The sequence below is a fragment of the Berghia stephanieae genome, chromosome 14 (genome assembly GCF_034508935.2).
Source record: "Berghia stephanieae isolate SIO BIC M18660-M18661 chromosome 14, UCSD_Bste_1.3, whole genome shotgun sequence".
NCBI classification, from domain to species: domain Eukaryota; kingdom Metazoa; phylum Mollusca; class Gastropoda; order Nudibranchia; family Aeolidiidae; genus Berghia; species Berghia stephanieae.
Genome location: NC_088373.1, coordinates 25,163,388 through 25,177,695, shown reverse-complemented (window position 1 = coordinate 25,177,695; position 14,308 = coordinate 25,163,388). Strand labels below are relative to the sequence as shown.

Here is a 14,308-nt window from a genome sequence, read left to right as displayed (position 1 = left end):
CTTCTTCTTCTTCTTCTTCTTCTTCTTCTTCTTCTTCTTCTTCTTTCTTCTTCTTCTTCTTCTTCTTCTTTTTTATTATTATTATTATTATTATTATTATTATATTATTATTATTATTATTATTATTATTATTATTATTATTATTATTATTATTATTATTATTATTATTATTATTATTATTATTATTATTATTATTATTATTATTATTATTATTATTATTATTATTATTATTATTATTATTATATTATAATTATCATTATGATTGTTATAATAATAGTATTAATAATAATAATAATATAACAATAATAATAATAATAATAATAATAATAATAATAATAATAATAATAATAATAATAATATAATAATAATAATAATAATATATATTATTATTATTATTATTATTATTATTATTATTTATTATTATTATTATTATTATTATTATTATTATTATTATTATTATTATTATTATTATTATTATTATTATTATTATTATTATTATTATTATTATTATTATTATTATTATTATTATTATTATTATTATCATTAATTATTATTATTATTATTATTATTATTATTATTATTATTATTATTATTATTATTATTATTATTATTATTATTATTATTATTATTATTATTATTATTATTATTATTATTATTATTATTATTATTCCGATTATTATTACTACTACTATCATCATCATCATCATCATCATCATCATCATCATCATCATCATCATCATCATCATCATCATCATCATCATCATCATCGTCATTATCAATATTATTATATCTCATTCACATCTTATTATTCTTACAGTCGGACCCCAGGAAGTGAATGTCGAGAAACTGACACCGGACAACAAAACATTCGCTGATGAAAACGTCGTGATTACGTGTAGTTTTGACACAACAAAACGTTTTCCTGGAGAAACGGTCACTCTCAAAGCTGTCGACCCAAACAACGCTCATGTTGCCCTTATAAATACTACAACAATAGGCAATTTTGCTGTATATATTTTCGTGTACAGTGCGTCCGGGAAAGCGGGGAAGGCCACAGTTCGTTGTGAAGGAAAAAACGAACAGGTTTTGTCTATAAAGAAAAATTCAGATAATTTGGATTTTTATCTGTTACGTGAGTTGTCTTTTGATGATAATCAGGAGTTTTTACGTTTCAAATTATCATCGTCATCATCATCATCATCATCATCATCATCATCATCATCATCATCATCATCATCATCAGCAGCAGCAGCAGCAACAGCAGCACCATTATCATCATCACCAGCACCATCATCATCATCATCATCATCATCATCATCATCATCATCATCATCATCATCATCATCATCATCATCATCATCATCATCATTAGCACCATCATCATCATCACCATCACATCATCATCATCAATCATCATCATTCATCATCATCATCATCATCATCATCATCATCATCTATCATCATCATCATCATCATACATCATCATCATCATCATCATCATCATCATCATCATCATCATCATCATCATCATCATCATCATCATCATCATCATCATCATCACCATCATCATCATAATCATTAGCACCATCATCATCATCATCATCATCATCATCATCATCATCATCATCATCATCATCATCATCATCATCATCATCATCATCATCATCATCATCATCATCATCATCATCATTCATCATCATCATCATCATCATCATCACCATCCATCATCATCATTCATCATCATCATCATTCATCATCATCATCATCATCATCAATCATCATCATCATCATCATCATCATCATCATCATATCATCATCATCATCATCATCATCATCATCATCATCATCATCACATCATCATCATATCATCCATCATTCATCATCATCATCATCATAGCACATCATCATCATCCCATCATCATCATCATCATCATCATCTCATCATCATCATCATCATCATCATCATCATCTCATCATCATCATCATCATCATCATCATCATCATCATCTCATCATCATCATCATCATCATCATCATCATCATCATCATCATCATCATCATCATCATCATCATCATCATCATCATCATCATCATCATCATCATCATCTCATCATCATCATCATCATCATCATCATCATCATCCATCATCATCATTCATCATCATCATCATCATCATCATCATCATCATCATCATCATCATATCATCATCATCATCATCATCATCATCATCATCATCATCATCATCATCATCACATCATCATCATCATCATCATCATCTCACCATCACACATCATCATCATCATCATCTCATCATATCATCATCACCATCATCATCATCACCATCATCTCATCATCATCATCATCATCATCATCATCATCAATCATCATCATCATCATCCATACATCATCATCATCATCATCATCAATCACCTCACCATCATCATCATCACCATCATCATCATCATCATCATCATCATCATCACATCATCATCATCATCATCATCATCATCATCATCATCATCATTAGCACCATCATCATCATCACCATCATCATCATCATCATTAGCACCATCATCATCATCACTATCATCATCATCACCATCATCATCATCGATCATCATCATCATCATCATCATCATCATCATCACCATCATCATCATCATCATCCTCATCACATCATCATCATCATCATCATCATCATCATCATCATCATCATCACACCATTCACCATCATCATCATCACCATCATCATCATCATCATCACATCACATCACTCATCTCATCATCATCATCATCATCATCATCATCATCATCACTCATCATCATCATCATCATCATCATCATCATTCATCATCACATCACATCATCATCATCACCAACTCATCATCATCATCATCATCATCATCATCATCATCATCATCATCATCATCATCATCATCATCTCATCATCATCATCATCATCATCATCATCATCATCATCATCATCATCATCATCATCATCATCATCATCATCATCCATCATCACCATCACCATCATCATCATCACCATCATCATCATCATCATCATCATCATCCATCCATCATTCATCATCATCATCATCATCATCATCATCATCATCATCATCTCACCATCACATCATCATCATCATCATCATCATCATCACATCATCATCATCATCATCATCATCATCATCATCACCATCATCATCATCATCATCACCATCATCAGCATCAGCATCATCATCATCATCATCATCATCATCATCATCGAGGTTTCAAGGGTTTGATTTACCCCGACAACAAAATTTCGAATTATTCCTCTTGTTCATATTTATATATTCATTCATTTATTCATTCATTTATTTATGCACCCAAAACATATTCATACAGTTTTAAAATCTGCATATTCTTCACTGACACCAGGAGTTGCCAAAACGAAACTCCAAAACTGTGACGCACTCAACAGTGGAGTAAGGAATGCATCCTGCACATGCCTACTGACTCAGGCAGGCTACCCGGAGGCTGGACCAACATGGTACGACCAGGATGGGAATGTCATTGCTAACCATTCATCGAAGGCAGTTCTCTTTTTCAACACGAGTACGTATTCCTTCACAAAATTAATGTTCTAAAATTGATTACAACAGACTAACAGATTCTCTCTTCCCCCCCCCCCCCTTCCCCTTCCCATACAGACCCCATACAGGATTCTGACGACATCACCAATCATTCGTCGAAGGCTGTTCCCTATTTCTCTATTTGTGCGACTATGTGGTCTTGTGGTATGACACTCGCTTTCGGATCGGAAGGTCGTTTGTTCGTTCGAGCCTCGCTCGGCGCATAGTTGAGTCCTTAGAAAAGACTCTTTACTCACATTCTCTCGCCGTACTCATATGATCATGTGAAAAATGAGTACCTGGCCGTTTACAGTGTTGTCCCTGTCGGAAAAAATTGTAATATCACCTAATGTCTCGTCCTACATGATAAGTGTTGCTGTTGTTTAGGGACCCCTTGTAAAGCGCTTTGAGCACATTTACTAGATATTGCTCTATATAAAAGCTATATTATTATTATTATTATTATTATTATTATTATTATTATTATTATTATTATTATTATTATTATTATTATTATTATTATTATTATTATTATTATTATTATTATTATTCAACACAGGAACGTATCACTCCACAAAATGCATTAACATACGTGTTTACTATAAATATAATAGCTTTTAAAAAAGGAAGGATAAAATAGCGATCACCTAACATTTTGGAATCAAAACCCTTCTTCAACAAATTACAAGAAAGGGTAAAAACGTGAATTGATCACTTTAAATATAGGACGGCAGAAAGTTATAAGGTACATCTAGGACTTATAATTTACTGTCTATTGTCTGCATTTAAACATTGTTAATGGGGGGGGTTTTTTATTGGCTGAAGAAAAGTTTTAGGCCCGTAGGGCAGTTCTTCTCCCGGATCTTCAGCAGCTTCATTTGCATGATTGTCCCACACTGCCTCCATGTTGGAAGTCTGTATACAGCTGCATGGTCAGGGTTGATGCTTTCTTCCGTCATGAAGCTCTTTCTCGACTGTCGTTGGGTTTTGGTCATAGATGGGTTGCCTTGGATCCATTTCCTCTTTATATTTCTGGAATTTGGAAGCAGTGACTCTTCGAATGTTGGGACGTGCGATGTCAGCCAGCCGATGGAGGACTGGAAATGCAGTCGGTTTCAAGTCAACAGTAAATCCTATAAGAATAACCTTCTTCTTCTTCTTTCAACTTATCCCGCACTTTTCAGGGTTGCCATAACGAGTGCCATGCATCTCGGTTCAGAAAAACGTATAAAAATAATAAAGGAACAAAATACCGATCACCAATATGATTCAATAGTTTGATATCACGCGCCCGGTAATGGCGGCCATCTTCGTTCTAAACAAAGAAAATCATTACTTTTTATTTTTCACGCTGACTAGAACTTTTCATATGCCTTGTGATCAGAATGTGTAAAAGTCAAAACATGATCAAATGTATGTGGTTTTTTTTCCTCTGGATACCTTTTATGCTCGCCAGAGAAATATTTCATACGGGCGTCCGCCATTTTCCTATAGTTTAGAGCCAGTGTTACTAAGTTACCATGCGTCATTCGGAAGGAAGTGACGTTACGACTGTTGAAGAGTATTGTTTCTTGCCCAAAAGTCTTTTTCAGCCAATAAAGAATAGTAAGTACGTTAATACATCAAATCCGTTAACTATAGACACACGGCAGTAAACCATTAGGCGAAATATAAATTCGAAAAAGTTAACGAAAAAGGCATAAAACCGCACGATATGGTGATTCAAAAATAATAAACATTTTTAAAAACAAAAATAAATCTGAGCTATTGTTTAGGGAAATATCCAGTAAACGTACTCAAAGCGTTATACGGGGGGTCCCTGGCAAACAGCAACACATAACATGTAGGCCGTGACATAACACCTGTTAGGCAATATTGCAATTTTTTGGGACAAGACAACGGTACTAACTTCCAGTACACATTTTACACATGAGTACAGTGAAAGAATGTGAGTAAAGAGTCTCTTCCAAAGACTCAACAATGCGCCGAGCAAGGGTCGAACCCAGGACCTTCCAGTCCAAAAGCGAGTGTTATACTACAAGACCACATAGCCGCCCCAATATGTGCTTATTTGCAGGTCTGATAATCCAAAGTCTTATGAGCTTAATTGACTCAAATTATTTTCCATAACAATCTTTTTAAAAGGCCCGTAATTGATTCCGATTATAAGACCTGCAAATATGTGTATGTTGGTTATAATTCTTTTTTGTTTTAAATCTAAATATATTCATGGTATTCTAATTTTAGTTCGCTCCTAATTTTTTCTTCCCCAGCACATGACAACAACACGTTCTATTGCCAAGCAAATTCTTCTTTTGGCGTTTCTGTAAAACTGGAGTACAAAGTAAAATTTTCCTGTGAGTACTACAGCTATGTGTATTATTCCAGCCTTCCCATTGGAAAACCCTATCATTTCTTAGTAAAAATCAAATAATTGAATATTGCCTTGAAAGCGTTGAATATAAATTTTATTCAACGAATGCAGAATATTTCCGCACATTTTTTTTGGTGTGAAATTAGGTGTAAAACACAGTAAAAGGTAATTAAAAATAATCTTTTGGTGCGCATGAATATAAATCCAACATTTTTAGTTTTGGGTCAAATTGTATTGAAGCAGAAGGAGAAAGATCCAAATTATGGCGAATAGAAGTACTAATACCATACCATTTGGTTACAAAATATCTAAAATATTACTTTAAGGGTCAGAGTAAACGTATTTACTAAGAAATGATAGAGTTTTCCAAAGAGAGGAGTGGGATGATGTGTATTTTAGATTGAGAGATATTCGAATCGGAAAGAAATTACGTCTGTTACGAATGACAGAGGCAAAAGTGTCCTGTTGCTAAACAAATCTGTAAGTTGACACTTTCATTGGCCTAAAAACAGAATTGACAGTCGACCATGGACATCATTGTAGTCAGATCAGTCTTTTTGCAGACGAAGATCTATAGTACAACTGAACATCATAACATTCTACAAAGTGATATATTTTCACTTTCAAATGGTCTACAACATGGCATTTGGATTTTAATGTTTCGAAATGTAAAGTACGAAAAGTAATCCATGTCATAATTATTTTACCGATACTTCTATCTCAAATCTACTTTCCGTTGTGCCTTATGAAAAGGATGTGGGAATTACTTTTGATTTTCGTTTGAATTTTGATGTACATATTGATAATTGTGTAAGCCGTACAAACATAAAGGTTCTGTATATTATTCCCATCATTCTAAGTCTTGATGAAACCACATTTTTTTTTTATTTGTATAAATCGCTCGTTCGACCAATTCTATAATACGGAAATTGCATCAGGAGTCCAGTATATAAAAGACAATCTATTAGTATTGAAAGTGTACACAGGAGAGCTACCAAAAAGCTTTATGCAATACAGTATTTATCTTATAAGGAAAGGTTAGAATTTCTTAACTTACCAAGTTTGAAATATAGAAGAATTCGTGGGGATTTAATTCAGGTTTATAGATTGGTACATGGTCTGGATAGGATAGACTTTTCTGATTTTGTTTCATATTCTAATATTACTTTTAATAGAAGGGACAAGTTTAAGATTTTTGTCTCTAGATGCAAAACAAACATAAGACAAAACTGTTCGTATTCGTATTGTCCAGAAATGTAACAATTTGAAATTTGAAACAAAGAATCCAAAATCTATGGATTCTTTCAAGGTGTTTGTCACGTTACTGTAGAACGAGCTTAAGTCTCAATGGTAAATTAGCTTTAGGGGACCATGAGTTGTTATTTTTCAAACCAGTTGCTATGCTATCTTGTGATGACAACGCCTCTCAGTCGTCATATGGATACTACTCACCATGGTTATATAAACCCATGGCAGGCCACAAAACGTCACTTGCAATCCTTCACGTAAATACTGCCATTCTAAAAAAGTGCATTGATGTAATTTTAACACCATGTATTGTTATTAATTCGTTGCAGTCAGGTGTTGTACCAGACATTTACAAAGTTGCTCATGTCAAACCCCTTTTGAAAAAACCTGATTAGATAAAGAGAACATAAAAAAACTATCGCCCTGTCTCTAATCTTCCTTTTCTCTCTAAAATCTCATAAAGCTTGTTTTGAAACAATCTTTAAAATAATTGTCTTGAAGAAAAATTTCAGTCGGCTTATAGGCAACATCATTCGACGGAAACCGCACTTGTTAGGGTTGTTTATGATCTCCTTTTTGTTGTAGACAATGGTTCATGTTCTTTGCTGAATTTGCTTGACCAATCGTCTGCTTTTGATACTATTGATCACAATCTTCTCTTCAAACGTGCAGCGCTTGATTGGTTTAGGTTATATTTGTTTAATCGTAAACAGATTATTACGGTGGATGAATATAGATCAGAGGAAATCATTCTTGATTGTCGGGTTCCCCAGAGTTCAGTACTTTCAGTGCTTTGACCCGTTCTTTTTGTTGGACCTCTGTCTAAAATCATTAGAAGTTTCGGTCTGTCTTACCACCAATACGCTGATGATACACAATTGTACTGCGTTTCCAATACGAGAAATTTACAAGAAGTATCAGCCGATAGTAAGAATTGTATCCAAAGTGTTAAGAAATGGATGAATGAGAACAGACTGAAACTGAATGACGATAAGACAGAGGTGCTGTATGTTGGGAACAGGAAGTTGAAAAGTGAAACAGATTTGAAGCTGGGGGATGCCTCCATTCAAATTGTTGACAACGTGAAAAACCTTGGCACATTCTTAGACTCTGGACTGTCGATGGAGCATCAGGTTAATAATTTGGTTAGATTTCTCTTTTTCCAACTAAAAAAGATTGCTTTCTTTAGACGGTTCATATCTGAGGATGTGACCAAACACCTGGTTGTGTCCCTCATACTATCGAAATTGGATTATTGTAATGCTCTGTTGTTTGGCGTTTCGCAATATAATCTCAGATTGTCCAAAACAGCGATGCCAGGCTAGTATTCATGAAGCGTAGGTGCGATTCTTCCAGACCTCTGCTTCATGACCAGCATTGGCTGCCTGTTGAGATAAGGATTAAATTCAAAGCTTGTGTTTTAGTGTATCGTTGTCTTGAAGGTACTGCCCCTTTCTGCATTTCTTACGTTCGGCCAGTGATTCCACCAAACTAGTTGTCCCTCGAATACGTAAAAATGCTGGAATGAGATCCTTTTCTCATTTCGGACCCTCTGTTTGGAACGCCTCACTACAGAGCATTCGTGAAAAACAATCTTTGTCTGTTTCGTTTAAAACATATTTGTTTTGTCTTTATTAATAATAATAATAAATGGCATTTATATAGCGCTTTACCCCGTTGTCACAGGCTCTAAGCGCTTTACAGTGATATAAAACAAAACATATTACAGTGAGACAAGTGTGAAGGAAACGTGATACGAATTCAATTTAACAACAACAAAATATGAAAATAATATTGCAACATTATGACGTAAAAAGATAAAACTTTAAGCGAGATTTGAACGTTGTCAACGAATCCGAGCATCTCACGTGTGACGGGAGAGAGTTCCAAATATGGGGGCCCGAAAATTGAAAAAACTGTTCACCTATTTTACGCAATGGCTTAGGTTTGACAAGGATTGATTCGTCATTGCTTGACCTCAAGTTTCTATTGGGGACATATATGTTCAGAAGGTCTTTAATATAGGAGGGACTGTTCGTGCTCAGGGATTTGTAGTAGATGGTGTGAGAAACAAGATAGGTCTGTCTGGTTTCTGTTGTTTGTTGTGTGTGTGGGTGTGTGTGTGTGTGTGTGTGGGTGTGTGTGTGTGTTTGTATATGCTTGTGTGTGTGTGAATAGTATTCTTCAGCCAAAGTAATTTGTAATTGAAGCGCTTAGAGTCTGGTGTCTCGGAGTTATAGCGCTATATAAGTTTTCAGCATTATTATTATTATTATTATTATTATTATTATTATTATTATTATTATTATTATTATTATTATTATTATTATTATTATTATTATTATTATTATTATTATTATTATTATTATTATTATTATTATTATTATTATTATTACCGTTAACAACTGAGTCGGCCAAGTCCCTATCCAGACCCAAAAGGATAGTGGTAAGTCCTGTACGTAAAACAAATGTGAGAACACGGTTGTTCTCAATATTTGTTGGGTCGTGATCAGTATATAAGGAAGTTGTGTCCATGTTACACATAATCACGAAAATCAGAACATTGCTCTTCAAGATTACAGAGGAGCAAACCCGAGACGACAACAAGACAAGATTTGTTTGTGTGTATCGTATTGTCTGTATATGTTGCTGAATAGGTACGTTTCGGTTGTTAAACCTTTCATCTTTATTTTGACATTTTATTATTATTATCATTACTATTATTATTATTATTATTATTATTATTATTATTATTATTATTATTATTATTATTATTATTATTATTATTATTATTATTATTATTATTATTATTATTATTATTATTATTATTATTATTATTATTTTTATCATTATTATTTCATAATCATCATCATCATCATCATCATCATCATCATCATCATCATCATCATTGTTATGGTGTATTATTATTATTGAGTTATTGTCCTTTGCAATTGTATTACCAATATTCTATTTCCATGAATAATACACTGAATTAATTATAATGATCATTATCATCATTATCATTATCATCATCACCATCATCATCATCATCATTTTTATTATTATTATTATTATTATTATTATTATTATTTTTTTTTTATTATTATTATTATTATTATTATGTTCATACTTTTATTATTATTATTACTATTATTATCATTATGTCCTATCCCTACAGATGGTCCGGATGAAGTGAGAATCGGGGTAGTATCAAGCGAAACAACAGATAAGCTCGTCACCTTTGAATGTAACGTGACCAACTCTGAAGTTTTTCCTCTCTGGAAAGGGTCGTTGGAGGTTGATGGCAAGTCTTACAATAGGACGGGAGTCTCCGGCGAAGCGGACGTCAGCCAGTACTTATTTGGCATCAATATCACTGCGATGTCCGGAAATATTACAGCTCGATGCATCGCTAACAACTCTAGGGATGACTCTCTGAGTGTTAGTTCTGACATGATGTATACGATTGAAGGTAATTAACTCGTAGATTTAGGAAGCATGATCATGTCCCTCTACCATAGTGAGCAGGAAGGCACTCACTTTGCCTTTTATTCTCCTGTATCTGTTGTCAAACATGCTTTTTGACTTTGTCTTGGAATATAATTTATTGGGTTATTTTATCCTGGTCCTGGCCGGATACACTGGCTGACAGGGAAACAGTCAAATGTATAGTTAGATTTATACTTTTTTCTCTCTAGTAGTAGTTAATTTTGTATTTTTTGTATATGTTGTGTAAACATTCGAGTGTTTTCTTCTTAGTGGGATCTTGTGCTGGTGTCTGCGTGAGATTTTTAGGTGATCTCAAACTAAGTACACTGATAGTGTGCTCTTGAAATTTACATTTGATCCCTATCTAAACAATTCCCTTACTTTTTAATTGGATGAGAATGTTTTTGCTATCCAATTTTCGTCTTTTTTGCTGGCGTTGATATATGTGTTGCAAGCGCTGTAAAACTTTTTAAAAACAAAATAACTGGTAGATTATGAGAGCATACTCATGCCCCTTGTCCATTTGCTAAATTTAGCGGGGGAAGAATATTTATTGGTATAAATATAGTGAAACATGGTGTTTCCTTGTGAGGAAGAGGTGAAGTTGGTTGGAATGTCCTGGGGAGAGATGAAGAAGAATGCAAAGAACAGAATACGGTGGAGATGTTCTTTTGAAGCCCTATGGTCCACAAGGTATATAACGGATTAAATGATGAGTATCAATAGAATTTGCTGAAGTAAAATACCTTCCCTGATATCACGTACTGTCGAAAGCGCAAATTTGTCACCTTAATGATTAAAATATTGGTTATTATTATATTATGTTTCTTTTACGTATTTATATGGGGGTGGGGGGGGGGTGTCCTGATAGCTCAGTTGGTAGGGCATTCACTTCACACGCAAAGGAACCGAGATCGATCCCTGTGCAGTCTAGATTTTTCTGACCCCTCCCCCCTCCGCCCAACCTCTGTCCACCCAGCAGTGATATATTATATATCCGTGTGTGTTTGTGTGTGTGTGAGTAATATATTTATGTACAGTGCGTATATGGATGTGTGTGTGTGTGTGTGTGTGTCTAATTGGATGCGTGTGAGCTTTTGTTCGTATGTCCGAAACTGCAGTGTGTAATGTTTTTTACTGATGGTCAATGTAAAGCACTTCGAAGCTTCGGCATAAGCACTATATAAATGTACATTTTTTATTATTATTATTATTATTATTATTATTATTATTATTATTATTATTAGTATTATTATTATTATTATTATTATTATTATTATTATTATTATTATTATTATTATTATCAATATTATTATTATCAATATTATTATTTTTATTATTAGACTAACGTAAGCCAGCAATTGCTTTGTCCGTATCAGGCGAAAGAAACCGGGATGAATTCCGAATGTATGGGCCTCATGGCTCTGAATTACTACTTTTTAAAGTGTATTATATAAGACAACCTTGAATGGCTCGTGGGATAAATCATGAATTTCGTAAATTCAATGCAATGACATCCGTCATTACAGTGCGCTTTTATTGCTTTAATGAACAGATCTGCCAACGTGAAACCTTTAAAATTGTATTGCTTTGGAGATAAACATTTTAGTTTTTATAGTTAACCTTAAAAATCGACAATTTACCCTGACGAGATTTCAATGACACTTCAAAATCCTTAAAATTTTGTAGTCTGTCATCAACTTTAATTTTGGAAAAGGTTTTCAAGACTTAGAGATTCTCAAGAAGTTATGAAATTGGAGCCAAAATATCGGAATTGTGTGAATGCCTGACCTTAAAGGATTTCTAGTCTTTCTTGGCGGGGTTGTTGACTCCCATAGTGGGCAGGGAGGCTCTAACTGTGTCTTCTATCCCCCTTTATATATATTTCTAAATGCTTTCTATCTTTGTCCTGCTGGTTTGGGTTCATTGTGGGCAGGAAGACACTTCCTGTTTCTTCTATTCCCCTATATCTGTTTTCCAAAATGCTTTTTGTCTTTATCTTGGAATGAGAATACTTGATTTTATGCTTAAGGCATATCATTGGTCAAAGGTATAATTCCCGTTGGCCGTCACTAGACCATCCCGGATTTCGAGCCCTACGCGGGTACCTGAAACGACCCGTCCAGATATATGACTCAATGCCGATCCCAACCCTTGGCTTGAATGGCTTCCGTCATTCTGGATTCCACTCACTATGTTATGATTATCAAGACGTGGATTCGTTGCTGCATTTGTGTACAGCCGCTAACTAGCCCAGTTGCCTCATCACAATATAACCAGACACTCTCGGTGGTATCGAGTTCTATTATAATCAACGCAAGATCGTCGCAACTATGAGAAGAATATTGTATTGTGCGTTGTAGTTTTTAGAACATAAAATTGTTACTCAAAAATCGTTGTTTTAAAAAAAATCAAAACTTGCATCTCTTGGATGTCATGTTTTTAACTTTATTTTTTTTCCAATGCTTGCCAAAATATAATTCAAACTGAAAGACCCTTTCATTCGTGCTAATTGGGTATTTATTACATGGATGGTATGAGTGGTAAAAAGACCACGATGACACAAGCGTCAGTAAAAGAGGCTAGATAGGCATCATGTCCAATCCAATAAAAAACAAAAAAGAGATGCAGATAATAAGGCTTGAACTTGGGACCTCAAGGTGTAAATGCAATGAATTATCTACTCGCCACTCTGGTCATAAAATAGTATTGAGATATATTCTTTCGAATTTCAAAAGGAGCCTATGTCCAATCCTCTAACAGCTTTCAGAAGAACAAAAGCAAATTAGACTCAATATCAACAGTTTCCACGAATCTTAAGGTCAAATCGAATTGCCTCAGCAACTTAACACACATGATGTCATTAAAAAACTAAGATCACTTGCACTAGACAGAGATGTATGGAAACAAATTACTAACTGGAAACAAACTGACATACTCGAAGTAACACACATATTCACGGCAAGCGTAGCCATATTCATTCATTCTTTTTTTTTTTTTGTTTTAAAGTATTTACTTTCTTTGATTTTTTCAAAGGCACTTGAAATATTTACTCCAACTAGCCTTTCACCCATATCATATGATATGTAATATGTGATGTTATAATGTAATTTATGATATAATATGATGCAATATGATATTAATGGTTTAATAAGATATTGTGTGATGTTATATGGCATGATATAAATGATATATTAATGGTATGATGTCAATGATATAATATAATATGATATAGCACTTGATATGATTTTGTATATGATTTGACATGATATATAATTTATCTTGTATTTATCTATAGAAATTCCAACGTCTCAGATCATCAACTGTCCCATCTTTGAGAATAAAAATCCCCTGGAGAATAGCTGGGTAGAGGTTGGAGGCCCACAGTACCCCATTCAATGTGAATGTAACTTGACGTATCCAGGATTTCCCACATACTGGGCTAGAGCCCGATGGGAAGCCGGGACAAAGGGAACTGTCATTGCTGTGGACAGGCAGACTGCTCGATTAAACTACACGAGATCTCCAGGAGGTGAGTTAAACCAATAGACTCCTGACCTCCCACAGTGAGCACCGAGGTC

The 14,308-nt window shown here is 33.9% G+C and overlaps 1 protein-coding gene across 1 annotated transcript in view; it reads left to right on the top strand.

Annotated features, from left to right (window-relative positions):
• Positions 1–723: 723 nt before the first annotated feature.
• Positions 724–14,308, top strand: part of LOC144959452 (uncharacterized) — a gene marked incomplete in the record, with an annotated part of 28,174 nt that continues 14,589 nt past the window's right edge. Inside the window, 5 exon segments of the mRNA XM_078892046.1 lie at positions 724–1,132; positions 3,423–3,599; positions 5,890–5,973; positions 10,417–10,710; positions 14,026–14,259. Of these exon segments, the coding sequence (XP_078748172.1) occupies positions 10,620–10,710; positions 14,026–14,259 (325 nt within the window).